Source organism: Puma concolor, chromosome B3 (assembly GCF_028749965.1).
Source record: "Puma concolor isolate L17-30 chromosome B3, mPumCon1.1.hap2, whole genome shotgun sequence".
Classification (NCBI taxonomy): domain Eukaryota; kingdom Metazoa; phylum Chordata; class Mammalia; order Carnivora; family Felidae; genus Puma; species Puma concolor.
The window spans coordinates 13,179,578-13,198,772 of NC_141672.1; the positions used below are offsets into that span (position 1 = coordinate 13,179,578).

Here is a 19,195-nt window from a genome sequence, read left to right on the forward strand (position 1 = left end):
TTCTTTTTAGGTTATTCTATATTTGTTGTGAAGGGTGATCTGCCAGATTGTGAAGCTGACCAACTTCTACAGATGATCAGGGTCCAACAGATGCACAGACCAAAACTCATTGGAGAAGAGTTAGCACAGCTGAAAGAACAGAGGTGAGATGAACCCTGCAGTAGGGAGTATATGATAGTAGTTCATATTTCATTATAAGAATTACATTTTCTTCCTTCCTTCCTTCCTTCCTTCCTTCCTTCCTTCCTTCCTTCCTTCCTTCCTTCCTTCCTTCCTTCCTTCTTCTTCAAGACTTTATTTTTTAAGCAATCTCTATACCCAGCATGGGGCTCGAACTCACAACCCCAAGATCAAGATCATGCTCTACTGACTGAGCCAGCCAAGTGCCCCAAGAATAACGTTTTCCTGCTTACATTGAATGTGTGGTCCTTTTATTGTTGGTGATTTTTTTAGACCTTTTATATTTTTAGTGAAGTTTATTGGTCCAAACTTGAATTGACAATTTGAATTACTTTATTTACTTAGATGCACAGCACAGCACAGTCTTTAGGTTGTTAGATTATCTGCCAGAAAATGTGTAATTTTTGACTTCTATTAAATCTTTGGGGACCTCTTTGGCTCAGTTGGTGCGGCATGCGATTCTTGATTTTGGGGTTGTAAGTTCAAGCCCCATGTTGGATATAGAGGTTACTTAAAAATAAAATCTTTTTTAAAAAATTTTTTAAAAAATGTTTTGGTTTATAAATATTTCTGGTTTATCTAAAATAGAAGACTGGTCTGCAGTTACCATCAGTGTCATTGTTCTTTAGAGTTCAGAAAACAGATCTGGAACGAGTCTTAGAAGCAAATGATGGGTCAGGCATGTTAGACGAAGATGAGGAAGATTTGCAGAGGGCTCTGGCACTGAGTCGCCAGGAAATCGACATGGAAGATGAAGAAGCAGATCTCCGCAGGGCTATTCAGCTCAGTATGCAAGGTACAGACATTCGGCCGCACCTTCATTTGTTGTTGAAGGATTGAGTCAGATCATCTTTAGTTCCCCCGGAAGTCAATGTACTGTTGGTAGAAGTTCTTTGACAATTACTCTAGAAGCAGTGACTATGGACATACGACAATCAGCTGTTTGTTTAGTTTTCTTGTAATGTAAATACCTTTTAACAACCTAAGTTATATTAGGATTGGATATATTTTTAGTCTGGTTTTTCCGTTTGGTCAAAAAACTGTAGTAACAGAACAGTAATAACCTGAGGTTAATCTTTGTGGGCAAAAGTGGGGGGGGGATTGGGGGTGTTGGGGGGGCTGGGGGGGGGGCTCTTACCCAGACTTGCTATTTTGTAAATGTATGCTGTTGGATACAAAAGGCCTGGGCAGAAAATATTTCAAAAGTGTAACACTTAGTGGCCATGTACCTTACAGCATAAGCCCACTTCATGGACCCACCGTGATAGTGACATAAACTCACTAGCAGAGGAGAGTGAAGATGTCTCCCCTCGGGAATCCAGGCAGCGGGAGTTGTCTGGCAGGTAGCTCAAAGAGCTTACTGAAAAGTATGTGTGGGTTTTTGGCAGTTTTGTTTTCATCTAATTAATGTGGAAATTTGCCTTCTATTTTCTTTCTTTTTTTTTTAACCTTTATTTATTTTTGAGAGAGTGAGAGAGAGACAGAGCGAGCGCAGGGGAGGAACAGAGAGAGGGAGACACAGAATCTGAAATAGGTTCCGGGCTCTGAGCTGTCAGCACAGAGCCCAGTGCGGGGCTTGAACCCACGAACTGTGAGATCGTGACCTGAGCCGAAGTCGGACACTTAACCGACTGAGCCACCCAGGCGCCCCAAGCCTTCTATTTTCTTAATGAGATGATTCAATGGGATTTCTTAAATACCTAAATAAAATTGAGGTTCCATTACTCTGAAGATTATCCTTTTTATCCTGTGTGTTGTCCTGAACTTCTCACACCTCCTGGCACAGCTCGGAGTGCTTCATCTGTGCGGTCCCATTTTTGATTAGTAGAGTCCTGCTGGATTAGCCCAGTAATGGACAGACAACAGCTCTTTATAATTTTAGATATTTTTGTGTCATTTGCTTTTCTTCCCACCTTATTTCACAATCTTGGCAGGATCTCTGGGACACACACTTGAGCTGTTACAGCATGCAAATATCGTAGGAGATCGGAATATAGAGAATGGGTTTACAGTCACCCACTTCTCGTTGCTTCTCGTGGAAAGTGCTGGGGCATTTCTAGTAAGTTAAAGAGGGCAACACAAGTGTGGTGTTGATGGCTCTCCCTAATGGGTTGGCTGTTGGACTCACATCCTTACGTCCACTGTGTCACAGATGGGTGTGGACACAGGTTATATTTGAACTGCCTTATTCAGATTTGTCCATGAGACTTTCTTCTAGTTACAACATAGCACAATATTTTTAAGAAAAAAACTTTTGTGAAAGCTTGCTCAAAAAGCATAAACATAGCATCGCTTGAATTGGTAAATAAAATGATTGCTTTTTTTGTTCTGTTTTCTTTTCAGGTAGTTCCAGAAATGTGTCCCAAGATATTCCACAGACATCAGGTACACATCTTACTTCAGAAGAGCTACGGAAGAGAAGAGAAGCCTACTTTGAAAAGTAAAGTAGTTGGTACAATATTAAAATTGCATATTTAACGTGTACTTTGTCTGTTTTGTCTGCAATCTCTACATATAGAGCTTTGGCTTAAACTATTTTACTTAAGATTCTCTCCTTTTAAAAGATTGGTTACTACCTGAACCCTGTGAACATCTGAGTTTTGTTTTGTTTTTAATTTAGAGCAAATAAACTGAAATGATACGTAGTTTTAGGGAAAGTCTTTGCCTCAATACTAATTATAGGGTTTATATGAAATAGGGTGAAGGAAACCCAGTCAAATGTAAGTCATCAAACGAAAATGGAATTGGACCAAAGCAAGAACAATGCCTTTGGATGTGCTTCTTGGTGACCTGAGCAACCTCGCAAAGTTCTGCTGTCAGTTAACAGGGAAAACAGCACTGTGGTCGGGGAGCACACGCCCAGATACAGACGGTGGTTAATTGTTCTTACTGCCACTTCAGGGGTTACTGCGGGCCTGTCCGCATCAGGGACATGGGGCAAACCATAAATCCTAAAACCTAAATCTGTCAGTGCTCTCAAACTAGAAAATAAAAATTATCATCCTTTCCAGTAACTACCATTCACAACTCGTCTTCCCTTTTTCTTTTTTTAATGGGGAAAAAAAAAAGAGGTTACAAGGTAGTATTTAGAGAGACTGTGCAGATCCTCGGATCCCAGGTCAGATACCAAAAGTCCAGCAGCTGAATCTGGCCTGTTCACTGTATTTCATCAATTCTGAGATGTATGTATTTTCCCAGTTCAACATCTCTATAATCGAGAAGCGTCTCACAATCATAATTGGCAGTATTAGTGGGAGCTGAAATAGTGGAGCATTATGATGGTGTAATGAAGATAATATTTACCTTGTTTTCTGTTTTGTTTTGTTTGTTTAAGTTACAGCTCAGAAGTATATGAAGGAAAGTTCTGATCAACTGACATCCTCCTAATGTGAGATATTTCTAGTCTTTATTCAGCGATAGGTTAATGGATTTAATTATATATAAAATTTCAAAATTGTGCTTATTAGTGCTTTTCACTTCCTTTCAAATTTTAAAGTGAACTTTTAAATTCTTTAATTATGATAAACTTCAAATATCTATAAACGTAGAGAAACCAGCATAATGAACCCGTTTACCCATTGCTCATGTTTAACAAATGCCAGCACGTGGCCAGGCTTGGTTTTCTGTGACCCCGTCTCTCATGCATTCCACTCTCCCACCCCCAAGCTGGGATTATTTGGTAACAGATCTAAATTATTGTATCATTTCATCCATTTTTTTTAAATATTGCCAAATGCTGTCGTCACGCTGTTAATAATTATCATATGATAATTATTAATCATTCTGTAATGTCATCAAATGTCTAGTTAGTGTTAAAAAATAACTTAAGGGGTGCCTGGCTGGCTCAGTCAGTGGAGTATGCGACTCCCGTGTTCGAGTCCCATGTTGGGTGCACAGATTGCTTAAAAATAAAATCTTAAAAAAAAAAAAGTGAATTAGATAAAAACTTACATTTGAGAAAATTTATTTTAAGATATATCAAAATCAAACAATCCTAACTTTTGGTGTGCCTGGGTGGCTCAGCCGGTTGAGCATCTGGCTCTTGGTTTCAGCTCAGGTCATGATCTCACAGTTTGTGGGTTCAAGCCCCTTGTTGGGCTCTGTGCTGAAACAGAAAGGAGCTTGCTTTAAATTCTCTCTCTCCTTCTCTCTCTGCCCCTCCCCCGCTTACATTCTCTCTCTCTCTCTCTCTCTTTCTCTCTCTCTTTCCTCCCCTCTCTTCTCAAAATAAATAAACTTTAAAAATCCTTTATTTTAATAACTAATGTTAGTATTTTGACACATTCTCTTCTACTCACACAGACACACGTATATGGTGTTATTAGTTACACCCATTTCCCATCATAGTAAATAGTCTTTGTAATATACTGATTTTTGCTATTATAATTAATAGTGCAGGGGCGCCTGGGTGGCTCAGTCAGTTAAGAGCCCGACTTCGGCTCAGGTCATGATCTCACGGTTTGTGAGTTCAGGCCGCACATCGGGCTCTGTGCTGACAGCTTAGAGCCTGGAGCCTGTTTCAGCTTCTGTGTCTTCCTCTCTCTCTGCCCCTCCCTCCCCTGCTCGTGTTCTGTCTCTGTCTCTCTCTCAACAATAAATAAATGTTAAAAAAAAGTTATATAATTAATAGTGCAGTGAACAATCCTGTACTGATGCCATGCCTCAAATTTCTCACCATTTCTTCCAGTTATTCTGAGGTTTTTGGGTTAAAGGACAGAAATATTTTTTAAGGTCTTGGTATGGATTTCTAAACTGCTTTCCAGAACGGTTCTCAAATGATACTTCTATCATGCTTATTTCACATTCTATTTTTTGCCAGAACAAATTGGTCCAAACAGACGTACCTTATAGACAAACTGCAAGATTCACGAGTAGATCTAAGAAAAGGAAAACATCTTTAAAGTAGAAAAACAAATCCCTTCTTTACTTAAAAAATTATTTTAGGTTGGAGAAGCCTGGGTCACTCAGTCGGTTGAGCATCCAATTCTTAATTTAGGCTCAGGTCGTGATTCCAGGGTCATGGGATCGAGCCGTGCGTGTGGGGCTCTGTGCTGAGCATGGAGCTTACTTAAGATTTTCTCTCTGTCTGCCCCTCTCCCCCATCATGTGCGCATGCTCTCTCTCTGTGTCTCAAAATTAAAAAAAAAAAAATTATTTCTTTAAATGTTTGAGCATCAGTGGGGCTCCTGCCTGGTTGGAGGACAGTGGATTGGGAAGGAACATGGGCAGTGATGGTTTCCAGCTCCAGCGGCATCCTCTGAGCCTGGCCTGACCTTCAAAATATCGGTGGGAATTTGAGAACTAGAGAATATCTCATAGAGTCACAAGTTGCTGAGAAGAGTTCAGAACGAACTTCTTGGTGTTTCTGTCCACCATTGCGTAGCATCCAGAGTCTTGTTAGACTCAGTAGTAAAGGAGCTGAGGAACAGCTGTAGTTTCAAATATTAGGCCTTTCACCAGAATTCCTGATTATTAGGCCTACAGGTTCTCTCTAGCTTCTGTCTCTGGGAACTTGGCTCAAAGGTTATCGCGCTCTTCCCTCTGACCCTCTCCAAACTGATCCTGGTGCTGTTATTCAAACAAATTTTGAATTCAGGGTTTTTTTTTTATTATTCAAATAGTTTATTTTGTTACACATTCTAATAGTTTTTTTTTTTCTTATAGACTATTTGAAGCTTCATGCCTAATGTAGTAACCGCCGTATTCATGCTTGATCAAATATAAAAATACTGTTTAAAAATCTACCTGTTACAAAGTCATAGTTTATGAATGAGTGTCAGGCAATGTTTTCACAGCCATATTTTTTTTCCAGTAGTAATCTCTCAATCCATTTTACCTATTATAAAAGCCCAAGTGAAACTCTTACTACACCAGCAGTGTCAGTATAAAACCTACCGCATTCACAAATTGAATTAGTGCGTGTACAACTGTTGTGTAAACCGTAAAGTATTCTACAAATGTGTTAGCATCATCGTCTTCTCTAAGTGTAGCTCTGAAATGATGCAGATTCTCTCCTTCTGTTACTAAAAAAGTGTTACCCAACAAAGAGGCAGTTACTGGGCATTGTTTCCATGGTCGCGGATTGCTATGATTTTTTAATTGTCTAACACCTGAGCCACTGCTTCGGTGGCACGGCATAATGCGATTCACTTTAAGAAACAAGCTGCTAGAGGTACTTTGAGCAGAAAAGGTTTTAATACAGAGACTCAGGGCTTACGCAGTCTTAGGAAGAGCAAGCGGGCGGTGCGGGCTGTAGCCAGGCTTCCAGAATTCCACAGACCAGCCTGTTGGAAGAGTGCAACCAACCGCCCCGGTTGGGAGGATGGGAAATCAGGACACGGAGTTCAAGAACACGTTGCCATAGCTGTGATCCTAGGGTCGGGAAGCTTGCCACCACGGTTGCCTAGACATGGAAACAGGAAGTCAGCCCCTACTGCGGCTGCCGGGAAGCCGCATCCTGGGACCGGCTCCATGACTTGACTTGCCCGCAGAGAACCACCAAAGCAGCAGGAAGATGGTCGTGCCTCATTTCTGCGAGCACTCGGTTGATTACCAGCATCCTAGCTGTACAGTGACCTCCGGTGGTGTTTTTAGCTTTCTAGCCTCTGATTCTGAGGGCACATTCGAAGACACAGTGAGAGTGGGTACTGATTTGCTGTTTGAACATGTTGCATCTTATTGTGTCAGCAAATATGAGAGGGGTCAGGACTGTTTCAAGGCTGGCAATTCCTTTACTTGTCACTTTTCATAAATTTAAAGTAGATGAAGACTGTCCCTCTAAAGCTGCTGTCTCACCCACCACTCTCTTGTGTTCTGACATGTTGGCTTGGCTGGAGGGGGAAAAGGGCCGGCGGAGAGATCTGATGTGCCAGGATTGATTCCTCCTGCCTTGCAGAGGCGGACCCCGTTACCGGGATGGACTGCTTTCTCGTGCACACCCTGTTGTCGGGATGGGCTGCTGGGAACCTGCCCTCTTGTGCACTGTTAGCCACGCACGCCTGAGAGTAAACTGAGGCAGACAGCAATATGCTTGGGTTTTCTTTGTTGCTCATATTTAAAACAGAAGACTGAGACTCTGGAAGACATCGTGTGCTATTCTATTTGTAGAGTTGCTGGCAAATTTAAAATTCTGGTTCCTTTAAAAATCCTTCCATGCATTTTTTGAAAGCTATGGCTTCTCACCGCAGAGTGTCAGCTGTTTATGTTTTTTTTTTTAATTTTAAACATATTATGTATGTATTATGTGAAATAATTTTGAATTTACTTAAAAGCAGAACTAGTTCCCAGAACTCCTTATACTCACCCAAATTGCCTAATTGTGGACATTTCTGAGGAATTTGAGAATAACTTGCAGACATGACTTGCCATTACATTTCAGTACTTTAGTGTATATTCTTTAAGTACAAGGGCACTGCCCTACATATTTACATCATAACCATCGTGTTTAAATGTTTTCAAACGTGGATTTTTCTGACGTCGTTCTCCCTTCTGCAAAAAATCCAGGGAAAATTTATTTTAATATAATAGATGGTACTGCAACTTGATAACGCATCTTAAAAAGTTATTTTAACTTCTTTCCCTTTATCAAGTATTTGGTGGATGCGTACTATGTGTCGGGCAGTGTTTTAGGCACTTGGGAAGTGAGATAAGGTTTGTGCTCTTGTTAGCTTGAAGAGGGAGACAAACAGAAGAGTATCAGATGGTGCTAAGATGACGCCGAAATTGAAAGGAAGTGAGGAGATAGTGAGAATAGCTGCTGGCTGCTGTGTGTGGGCTGGTCAGCAACGGTGTCTCTGAGGACATGCTGAAGCTCGGAGCTGGACGGCAAGAAGAAGGCAGCCGTGGGAAGGTCATGTTAACTGGCATGGTAATTTGAGATGCTTAATGTTCTCAAAGGTGCTTATTTCCAGTGACTTCCAACAATACTGAGGATCTGTAAGTCAAAACACCTACCTGCCAGCGAATGCTTTTGCTTATGTGTTACTTCGCGGTGAAAATCTTTACCTATTAATTTGATAATTCAGATTTTATATCTGGGTCTCCTAGGATCAGCACTGTGCTACTTTTAAGTAATATATATCAGAGTGATTGCTCTGGCCTTCTTTTGTGGAGGTCATGACAGTGACTCTTTTGTTTTGTGGAACCATTTAGTTTCCATGCAGTTTTTCTCATGGCATATTTATTCTTCGGGTTTGGGTTTTAACATACACTCACCTTCACATGTTTCAGGCAGCAGCAGCAGCAGCATCCACCAGCACAGCTTTCCCACCCACGCGAGAGGCCAACCACGAGTTCAGGTGCACTGGGCAGTGATCCAGGTATGCCTCCCTGACTGTGCTGTGTTTGACACGGGCTCCATGTGGTTTTTGGCTTGACAGGCTTTTTTCTCCCCTCTTGAATTACACTGAAATTCATGTATGAATTTGGAATCTACTAAATTTCCTCAGATTAAGAAACAGGCAGACTAGAGCATTCAGTGGCTATGTTGCTTTAAAATTCTAAACAATACTTGCGACTTCACAGTAATTAATACATCCTCCAAAAGTTCCTCGGAGATAAAGAATATTGGTAGGGGGAAGATACGCTTTACCACCTGGAAAACTGAAAACGCCCAAGTGTAGTCTAAATGATAGGAAATCGAGAGTTAGTGATCAGGCCTTGGTTTAATAGGTCTTAAACTTTGGTCAGTTCCTGGTAGTACCAGTTGAGTGAAAAAGCAACTATGTGACAAAGGCCTTGTAAGCAGAACATGTGAAGAACTCTCAAAACTGAAATAAGAAAACTCAAGGGGCAAAGGATTTGAACAGATACTTCACCATGGTTGACAAATAAGCATGTGAAAATACGATCAATATTAATAATCGTTAGGGAGATGCAAATTAAAAAATTTTAATGTTTATTTACTTTTGAGAGAGAGCGAGCGAGCGGGCATGAGCAGGGGAGGGGCAGAGACAGAGGGAGACACAGAATCCGAAGCAGGCTCCAGGGTCTGAGCTGTCAGCAACACAGCCCAAAGCGGGGCTTGAACTCACAAACCATGAGATCATGACCTGAGCTGAAGTTGGACATCTGACCGACTGAGCCCCCCCAGGTTTCCCTAGGGAAATGCAAATTAAAGCTACACACCTTATTATAAGAATGGCTTCATAAAACCATAAAATTGACAATACCAGGTGCTGACTAGGATCAGGGTTGCCATGACACTCCTATACTGTTAGTAGGAATGTAAAAGTTTGAAAAATAGTTTAGTACTTTCTTATAAACTTAAATGTGCACTTAACCATGTGATTTCAAAGGTCCCGCTCGAGGTATGTAAGCAAAAAAAAAAGTAAACTTAGGTTCACAGGAAAACTTGTATGTGAATGCTTAGAGCAGCTTCCTACTTGTCAAAAACTGGGAGCTACCCAAAAGTTGTCCTTCGGCTGGTGAATGGATGCATGTCTGTGGGACTTGGAAACCACGGACTACTATTTAACAATAAAAAGGGACGAACTGGTGCTTTTCCCGATTCCTCCTGCTATTTACAGCTAACAACCATGGACACTTACATCAAAAGAACATAAGAAAATTCTGAAAGCTAGAGAAGAGACAGACTGCTTAGGGGGCTCAGGACCAGAGGGATCACATAGTGGCATGTGGCCTGGGTTCTCTCTGCTTCACACACCCTGGATTTGGTGAAGAAGCTATGGCACAGACCCAGTAAGCCTGCTCTGTGTAGTCAAAAGGGACTGCGGAGCAAGTAGAATCTTTTATATAATCTTTTATATAATAAATACTCTAGTCCAGCCAAAGAGGGTCATAAACTGGCCTTATCGTCACCCCACCTCATCAGCATGGGCCAGGTGGGAGCATAGACTGGCATCCCCAGCTGGCAGGCACGAGCAGAACGTCCCACTTGCCTGGCCAGGGTGGTGTGGCCAAATGAGGAACTGGGATTTTCATTTCCTCCAGGAGAGAATGAGGGGCCCTTTCCCATGGGGTCTGTGGTCACAGGGAGCCTAGACTTCCACCTAGCCATACGAGGCGTCCCTCTGGTTTCCCTCAGGGTAGTTTCAGAAGAGGCCTAGTGGAGAATCCGGAGGCAGTGATTTGAGGCAGTAACAAGGCCACACCCACAGCGTCGGTGAGAGGCGGTCCGGAGGCATTCCTACCCTTCCAGTCAGGGAGATCTTATGGAAGACAGTGGGGAGCCAGAAGTCCCACGTGTGCACAGCAGTCATGATCGCACACACGCTCCCCCTCTCTGGCCATAGCAAGGCAGCACCCTCTCCCCCACTGGTACTGTGTCAGAAGAGGCCTGCTGGAAGAGAAGACCCAGTCTTGTAACATGCAACATGGCAGGTGTCTAGGATTTGATCGGAAGTATTTATCATACCAAGAGCCAGGAAAGATTCAGTTTGAGAAAAGACCATTCATCGACACCACCACCCAGATGACACTGATGTTAGAATTCATTAATCTCACAAGAAGTTTTATTTTATTTTATTTTTTAATTTTACTTATTCTGAGAAAGGAGAGAGCATGAGCGAGAGAGGGGCAGACAGACTGGGAGGGAGAGAATCCCAAGCAGGCTATGTACTGTCAGTGCAGAGCCTGACATGGGGCTAGATCTCACAAACCAGGAGATCATGACCTGAGCTGAAACCAAGAGCTGGACACCTAACCGACTGAGCCACCTCACAAGGATGGCGCCTCTCACAAGGATTTTTAAAGCGGCTATCATAGAAATGTTATACTGAGCAATTGTGAACATGCTTAAAACAAATGAAAAAATAGGAAGCTTCAAGAGGGAAGATATAAAGATGAACTAAATGGAAAGTTTAGAACTGAAAAATAACAGTACCTAAAATTTAAAAATGTAATGGGTGGGGCGCCTGGGTGGCTCAGTCGGTTAAGTGTCCGACTTCGGCTCAGGTCGTGATCTCGCGGTCCGTGAGTTCGAGCCCCGCATCGGGCTCTGGGCTGATGGCTCAGAGCCTGGAGCCTGCTTCGGATTCTGTGTCTCCCTCTCTCTCTGCCCCTCCCCCGTCATGCTCTGTCTCTCTCTGTCTCAAAAATAAATAAACGTTAAAAAAAAATTTAGGAAAAAAAATTAAAAAAAATAAAAGGCTTTATTATAAAAAAAATAAATAAATAAAAATAAAAATGTAATGGGTGGGTCCAAAGGTAAATGGAAGGACAGAGGAGAGAATCCATGAACTTGAAGACGGAACAATAGAAAGTACCCATTCTGAGCAACAGAGAGAATTAGACTGGACAAAACAAACAAAGCCTTGGACACCCGTGGGACCATAGTGGAAAGATCTAAGGTGTGCACCATGGGAATCTCGGGAGATAAGGAGGGTGGGCTGAAAAAGTATTTGAAGAAATGATGGCTAAAAACCCCAGCTTGGGCAAAAGATCTAAAACTCCAGATTTAACTGAGAAAACCTCTAACAGTTAAGCCCAAAGAAATTTATGCCAAGACATGATAATCTAGCTTTTGCAAACTGAAATAAAAGAAGAAAATCTTGAAACCAGCTAGAGACATCTTGCCTGCAGCAGTTTGCATGACAGCAGATTTCTCATCTGAAATCATGGAGATCAGTAGGAAGTGGCATAACATTTTTCAAGTGCTGAAAAGACACTCTCAACCAAGAATTCCCAGTGAAAATTTCCTTCAGGAATGAAGAGAAAAATTAAGAGAATTTCTCACCAGCAGACCCACCCTACAATAATGGCTAAAGGAAGCTTTCTAAACAGAAATGATAAGAGAATTCATCTGGGAACCTCAGAAAGGAAAAAAAGAACAGTAGAAAGAGTAAAAATATGGGTAAACAATAGATGTTCCTCTCCTTTTGAGTTTTCTAAATTATGTTTAATGATTGAAGCAAGAATTAGAACATTGATTTGGTGTTTGGTGTATATGTAGAAAATATTGGGAGAGTAAAGGATGTAAAAGGAGGTGAAGTTTCTACATTTCAACTATTCCAGCCAGTCTGGAAAATAATTTATCAATTTCTTTAAAAACTGAACAAGTACCATACAACCTGGCAGTTAGACTCCTGGGCGTTTATCCCAGAGATATGACAACTTAACCGTCCATGTAACAACCTGTACACAAATGTTCATAGAAGCAGCTTTATTTCTTACAATCAAAAACCGGAAACAATCACACTGTGCTACAGGAAGATGAATGGTCAAACAAACAGTAGTACACCGTGGAATACCACTCAGGACTAAAAACAAACCTGCCGTTGATACATGCACCAACTTGGATGAGTCTCAAGGGCATTATGCTGAGTGCAGAAGAAAATCTCAAAAGCTCTCATTACAGTGTGATTCAATTTGTGTAACCTTCTAAAAACGACAAATGTGTAGAGGTGGAGAACAAATTAGTTGGCTGCCTGCAGTTAGGGAAGGTCGGGGCAGAGAAGTGGAGAGCAGGAAAGAGATCTTTGTGGCACTTGAACAGTTCTCCATCCTGATAGTGGTGCTGGTGGTGACATGAAATCTTACACGTGTGATGAAATAGCACGGCACGACACACAACTTGGTACCGATGGCATATCCAAGTTTGGGTTTGAGCTGTAGTTACATAGGATTTAATTATTGAGTTTAATTTTTGAGTTAAAAATTGAGCTGAAGTGTACGCAGGACCGCTCTGAACTATCTTTGCAACTTCCTGTAAATAATTATTTCAAAACAAAGTTTAAGGAACAATTACGTATATATACAACTAAGTTCAATTTTCTTTCACAGCATAATGCCTTTGTTTTGAAATATAGAATAAATGTATTTTGGGGATTGACCACACAGGGGCAGCATAAGCAAATTTTGGAGGGCAGTGGAACAGTTCTGCGCCTGGGTGGTGATGGCAGTTATACAGCTTTGGTACTTGTCAGAACTCGTAAAACAGTAAATGAATGCATGTGACTTTATGCAACTATTACAAATCAAAATAGGCAGTTGCAGTGGTCAGACCGAAATACATTTTCTAGGAGCTTACCTTTTTTTTTTTTTTTAACGTTTATTTATTTTTGAGACAGAGACAGAGCATCAACAGGGGAGGGTCAGAGAGAGAGGGAGACACAGAATCTGAAACAGGCTCCAGGCTCTGAGCTGTCAGCACAGAGCCTGACTGACGCGGGGCTCGAACTCACGGGGCCGCAAGATCATGACCTGAGCCGAAGTCGGACACTTAACCGACTGAGCCACCCAGGCGCCCCTAGGAGCTTACCTTTTGATGACTTTAAGAATTTTCCCAAAATGTCTAAGAGATAATGCTTGTTTTCTTTCCCAGCAGGAGATGCTATGAGCGAAGAAGACATGCTTCAGGCAGCTGTGACTATGTCTTTAGAAGTTGTTAGAAATAACTTCAAAACGGAAGGGAAAAAATAATAGCTTTTACAAATCATTTCAACCTTCGTACTTTCCAGCATTATCCTGGGTGATTACAGCATAGACAGTCCATTTTAGTAATGTGTCCAAGGAACAACGTTCAACAGAGGAAATAAGGCTTTAGGCGGTTTGCAACAAAAAGATGAGAAAATGGAAAAATGTGTCAGTTGTAGGACTAAATAACGATCCTCCAAACACTAGCCAAAGAGGCGTTTAGCAATTAAAGACATTGAAAATGGTTTTCTAGAGGTTCCTTTTCTTTTTGAGTGTGCAATATCCAACATGTCTAAAGTTAGGGCGTTTTTCTTGGATCTTTTTGCAGACCAGCTAATTAGTTCTTGCCACAGAACTTTTTCCGTTCGTTTTCTTTTCATCCTTTCTGGTCTGGTCGGTTGGCTCGCTTTTCATCGTCTCTTAGTTGCTTTTATTTCTCATTAACCAAGTTAACCTTTTAGGACAGTGTCTTTTCTATGTTGATAGGAGTAACGGTTCCAGAAGGATTAGCTGCTTTCCCTCCAATCACGTGGCGTGCCCTTGGATGTTTTCTCCTGTTACTTTCTCTGATCACAATTTCTTTGGGACGTGGTTTTCCTTACTTTTCTACAACTCTTTTGAAAGCTGGTAATCTTTCTTGAGGTTTTGCTTCCTAAGCCCTCTAAGATGGGATCATTGTTTCGTGATTCTGATGCATTCCTCAACTCTGAAATCAACTCTGCACAAATATTTGAGAAGAAATGAGAATTTTTTAAATATGTGAGCACATCCTTTTCCAGATGCTTTATGAATGTCTTCTCAATTATGTCAGACCTTTACAGCTTTGCTGTAACCCTTTCTCTGGCACCTTCATATTTCCTTGTCTTCTCCAATTGAGAAAAATAGGAGAAGCACGGTATGCAAGCAAGTTTCATTCCGTGTATGATTTAACAAATAATACCCACCATGAATGTATGAGAGACAAAGTCTGGCTTTTGATTTACTTGCAGTTTCATTTTCTTCTCTCTTGTGCCTGGAGCTCTCCGTTCTGTTTACAGTGGAGTCACGGAGCGTAGATGTCTGCTTCTGATGTACATCTTGTAGCAGGATAGATAGCTTGCCAGAGATGATGGTCTGGAACATGAAAATAATCTACTAACAAAAATACATTTAAATTTATACTGTGATTTGACACTTGCATCATGTTTAAGTAGCTAAAGAATTACAGAAGTCACACAGTACTTACTGGGTCTGTAAATATGAAAGTCTTTAGTTTTGATAAACATTTTGATTGGGATGCACAGAGTTTGTTTCTGGGTCAATATAGTGGTATGATTTTGGTGGAAATTAATTGTCTGTCTGAAGTGGACATTTCGGATTCCGTCACTTATTCCCCATCCCTCATTCTCCATCCCCCATTTGAAGCTCTTTTGAATGTTGAGTTGTTCATAAGCTAAAAGTTAGGAAATTTCAGCCGACGGCTTGGAAAATTAAAGGATGATATGTTGCCATGACTAGTGTATGGCTGTACACATTTTATCAGGGAAATTTTTTTGATCTAGGATTTATGGCTGAGTTGAAAAGAGATGGGAAAATGACTTTTTATGATTATGAAGTAGCTTTTTTTTTTTTTTTTTTGGATAGAGACAGGTTTTCTTTTTAGTCATTATTTTGTGCCAAATAAAGTTTTCTGAAGTTTCCCTTGCAAAATTAGACACTTTTACTTTAAAATCTAAAGTTTTCTTTTGAGAATCGAAACGTTTTCAGAAGAGTTATTAAACTTTAGAACTGTAAGAGACATTGGAGTTTAGTACTGCTCTCTCAAGATTTACAAACCAAAATATTCTAAGAGTGAACATTTCTGCCATTATCCCCAGTATGCTTGTCCTGTTTTCCATGGATATTTGGCTTTTACGTTTTCCCATTGAAAAATTACATTCGACTTTTCATACACTTAAATGGATGAGCTACCTAATATAAAAATGAGTAAAGAAATATGCAGAAAGTTTTAACCTTAGAGTTTATAAAGTTCTTATATTACACACCTTTATTAAAGCACTTAAGGAGATATAGCATGTTGATCTTCATTTAGGGATTTTTTTCTTTTTTTTCTTTTTAAAGCAGAGCTGAGCACACACTGGATACATTTGTGAATGTGTTTATTTAGTTAGTTTCTTATGAATGTTATACTCGGCAGGCAGATCCAGAATGACTAGGGAACTGCCAATTTGTTTGAATTGGCTTAAACTTAATTTAGATTCCGTTTCTTAATCGATTGGCCAGTATGAAAAAGATGCCAATGCCTGTAACTACAGTATCAGAAAACTTAGTTATACAAAAGTATAGTTCACACATCAGGAACTGCTATTTACCAGAATCATCCTGCAAGAAAGTCACAAACAATGAAATTCACAAAAACTGTCCTGCTAAGAACTCTATATAAAGCTTTCCATTCTGTTTTGCCAATTGGGAGCACCTTAATGTTTAATATTTAAACTATTGGTATCATTTTTCTAATGTATAAGTTGCATTACCAGGATAAAATACCTACAGTGGCTATGCTAGTGTTTAAAGTTTAAACAAGTTTTGGAAACACCACTTTCATATTTTGAGAGGTTATGGAATTAATAAGTAGTTATTTATGTTTTTAAAATCACAGTAGTTAAAAAAAATTCACAGCAGTTAACCTCTGATCTAAAACCATCAATAAACACTTTTTACAGTAATTAACATAACAAATATGTCAATACTGTACATTGTTTGAAAAGATTTCTGCAGGTAAACTCTATTTTAACTTTTAAGATCTTGGTCAAATAATTTACAATTCACAGAATATGTAAGGAGGTGCTTTTTTTTTCTTTAAAACTTGATTTTTCTTAATTAAGACTTTATTCATGCCAAAGTTAATACGGAAAAAAAGCTCAAAACTGGTTGAAGATCATTATAGGTAAAACTACCAATAGTCTGTGTTATTTCACTTAAGTTGAGTAAAGTAATTTTTATTCCTGTCAGAGCCTCAATTACATTTTTAATGTCTGCATGTTTGATACTCCTTAAATAGTATCATGCGAGTGCCAAGATTTATTAAATGTCTTAAAATTGGCCCATTGGATCCATGCAGATTCAAAAAAGATTGAGTCGGTGCATAAGCAAAGTACAGTGATAGAAATTAAAATGTCTCCAGTTGAAATAAATCTATGTTTTTAAATTCTCGAGAGGACTCAATAATCAATATTATGATGATTTCCTATTAACTTTATTTGCAACTGGGAAGCCCAGCGGCCACTATTCTAAAAGGTTGTATCTGAACCCTAACAAGTATGGAGATATTGTATATGTGATCTTAATTAAGAAAAACCAGATTGGATCAACTAATCATTTCACCAGTGTCGATCATTTTTTCATATTTTCAAAAAGAAAACTTTATTCCTGGTCTCTTCATAAACCAGTGTTTTTTGCTAAAGAAAGGAACTGGCTTATATTTTAAAGTCTTACGTTAACAAAAATATTTTGTTCATTTTGCTTTCATGAATGAAAACATTGATATGGTTGGTTAATTCTTGAATTTTTATTTATTTTTTTTTTTTTGAAGAAAATCTGTGCTATTTTTGTTCCCCCCAAATGTTCTGGTATTTTAAGAATTAATGCTAGTAACATCACTTCTAAATTTACAGTTATTTGGCTCGCATGTTTAATTAATAATAGTGTATCAGTAAATATCTTAAGACCGGATTCATAGACAAGGAATGGGAAGCAATAGTGAAATATATGTGGAAATTTCTGATTCATTTAGGAAGCGCTTCACTTGTTTCTTGCATAGTTCAAAGGTGAATGTTTCCAGGAATTTTTTAAAGTTTTTTTTTAAAGAGAAAAACGTACATTTGAATGTGAAAAATAGAATTTCTACAACACTGGACTACTAGAAATAACTTTTTAAAAATTACTGTTGTGTATAAATTATTTGAAATTCAAGTACAAAACACACCCGAAAAAGCATTGTCTTTTGGCCGTGACACAAGTGCACTGAGGCACTGCCGTTTGCTCAGGACCCAACTGTGCGGCCCTCGGGGTGTGTTCCTCCCTCTTGAGCTCTCTTGCGGTTACTAGACACACACAGGCCTTCCTCTCTGGTCCTCGGAAAAGCCGGGCTTCCAAAGCACTGTTGAACACTGACGGTTCTCTTGTTAATGTGGATGTTCAATGAGTTGTATTTTAAATATCAAAGATTATTAAATAAAGATAATGTTTGCTTTTTTATTTCTGCTTCCGTTTGTGCTGATTGTTAATTCCCAGTCTCGCTATGCAAAGCGTGGCCGAGGGACCAGCAGCTTCTGTACGCCTGAGGGCTTTTTGGAAATGCAGAGCTTCAGGCCGCAGCTACTGGGTCAGAACCTGCATTTTTCACAAGATCCCCCAGGGAATTCACAGAGATTCAACTTCGAGAGGAGCTGTTTTGTGGGCTGCTTGGCACTGACACTCAGTTCCAGCTAACTGCTGCCGAAGGGCCCGTTATTACGGGATCCTCTGGTCTTTTCCAAGGGACGCTAAGAATTCCAAATTTTTACTTGAAATCTGATTTTTAAGTGGTTTCTCAATTGTTTTTTAACCTTGAGGGCCAAACAAAGCACATTAATAACAGTTTTTAAGAGTACTGTTTTCTCTTCATTTTATCCAATTCTAGACACCAGAATCCAGCTGTAGTGATGGGAATCCACTTAGACCTATGAAGAATTCTAGAATCCTCAAATCATAATGAGGGTGGTATATCCATTTCATCCTTAATTACGGTTGGGTGCAAATGTTGAAATATAAAAGTTTCAAATTGATCACGTACATCTTAGCAAAACTTCATAGCTTAATGCTTAGAAGGACCATTTCATTGAATTTGGATGCCACCAAATGGCTCTGATCTCACCAACACCTACTTGTGGGCTCTAAGAAATACGTTGATTCAAAGCTAAAACTTTATATAACAGTTAAAAACTTTATCTTTTAGGGGCGCCTGGGTGGTTCAGTCAGTTAAGTGGCCGACTTTGGCTCAGGTCATGATCTCACAGCACATGGGTTCGAGCCCCGCATCAGGCTCTGTGCTGACAACTCAGAGCCTCTGGAGCCTGCTTCGGATTCTGTTGTCTCCCTCTCTCTCTGCCCCTCCCCTGCTCACACTCTGTGTCTCTCTCCCCCCGAAATAAATAAACATTAAAAAAAATTTTTTTAACTTTATCTTTTATAAAGGGAATGTGAGGGTTGTCTTTATCCTGAAGATTTGCATGTTTGAGGACCCTTTAACCATTTTGTATCTATGTCACCAAATGCTCACAAGTTCATTTTTTAAGTAATTTGTGTCAGGCTGACCTCTGGACATTCCCCCTTTACACACTGTGGTTCTAGCAGGCCTCCTCATGGGTCTTCAAATAATCTGTGCTCTCCCCACCCTCCCCCGCCCCCGGGGCTCTATAACATTATCCTTGCCCCCTTCCCTTTGCTGTTTTCATATTCCTGCCCCTGAAGTGTGTTGGCCATCCCCTGCCATGAGGACTCTTTCAACTGGGACTACCCACCTTTGCTGTGCCATGCTCTCCCCCGAGACTGTTCCAGTTCTTTCTGTGTCAGGAACCACCGCTACCCTTTGTCTCTGGCTGCTAGAGAGAAATAATTGCTG

General features: G+C 40.1%; 1 protein-coding gene across 8 annotated transcripts in view; it reads left to right on the top strand.

The window, feature by feature from the left end:
* ATXN3 (ataxin 3) overlaps positions 1–17,790 on the top strand; it is a 38,232-nt gene extending 20,442 nt beyond the window's left edge. For 4 of the 8 annotated variants that reach the window (XM_086708968.1, XM_086708971.1, XM_086708974.1 and 1 more), the window contains 5 exons: positions 11–143; positions 810–976; positions 2,524–2,620; positions 8,410–8,498; positions 13,463–17,790. In XM_086708968.1, coding sequence (XP_086565094.1) covers positions 11–143; positions 810–976; positions 2,524–2,620; positions 8,410–8,498; positions 13,463–13,560 — 584 coding nt within the window. In that variant the 3' untranslated portion in view covers positions 13,561–17,790. Of the gene's footprint in view, positions 1–10; positions 144–809; positions 977–2,523; positions 2,621–2,878; positions 3,195–3,514; positions 3,569–8,409; positions 8,499–13,462 lie in introns of those variants that run through there. The other 4 variants (XM_086708969.1, XM_086708976.1, XM_086708975.1 and 1 more) reach the window with 3 other exon arrangements.
* Positions 17,791–19,195: the final 1,405 nt, after the last annotated feature.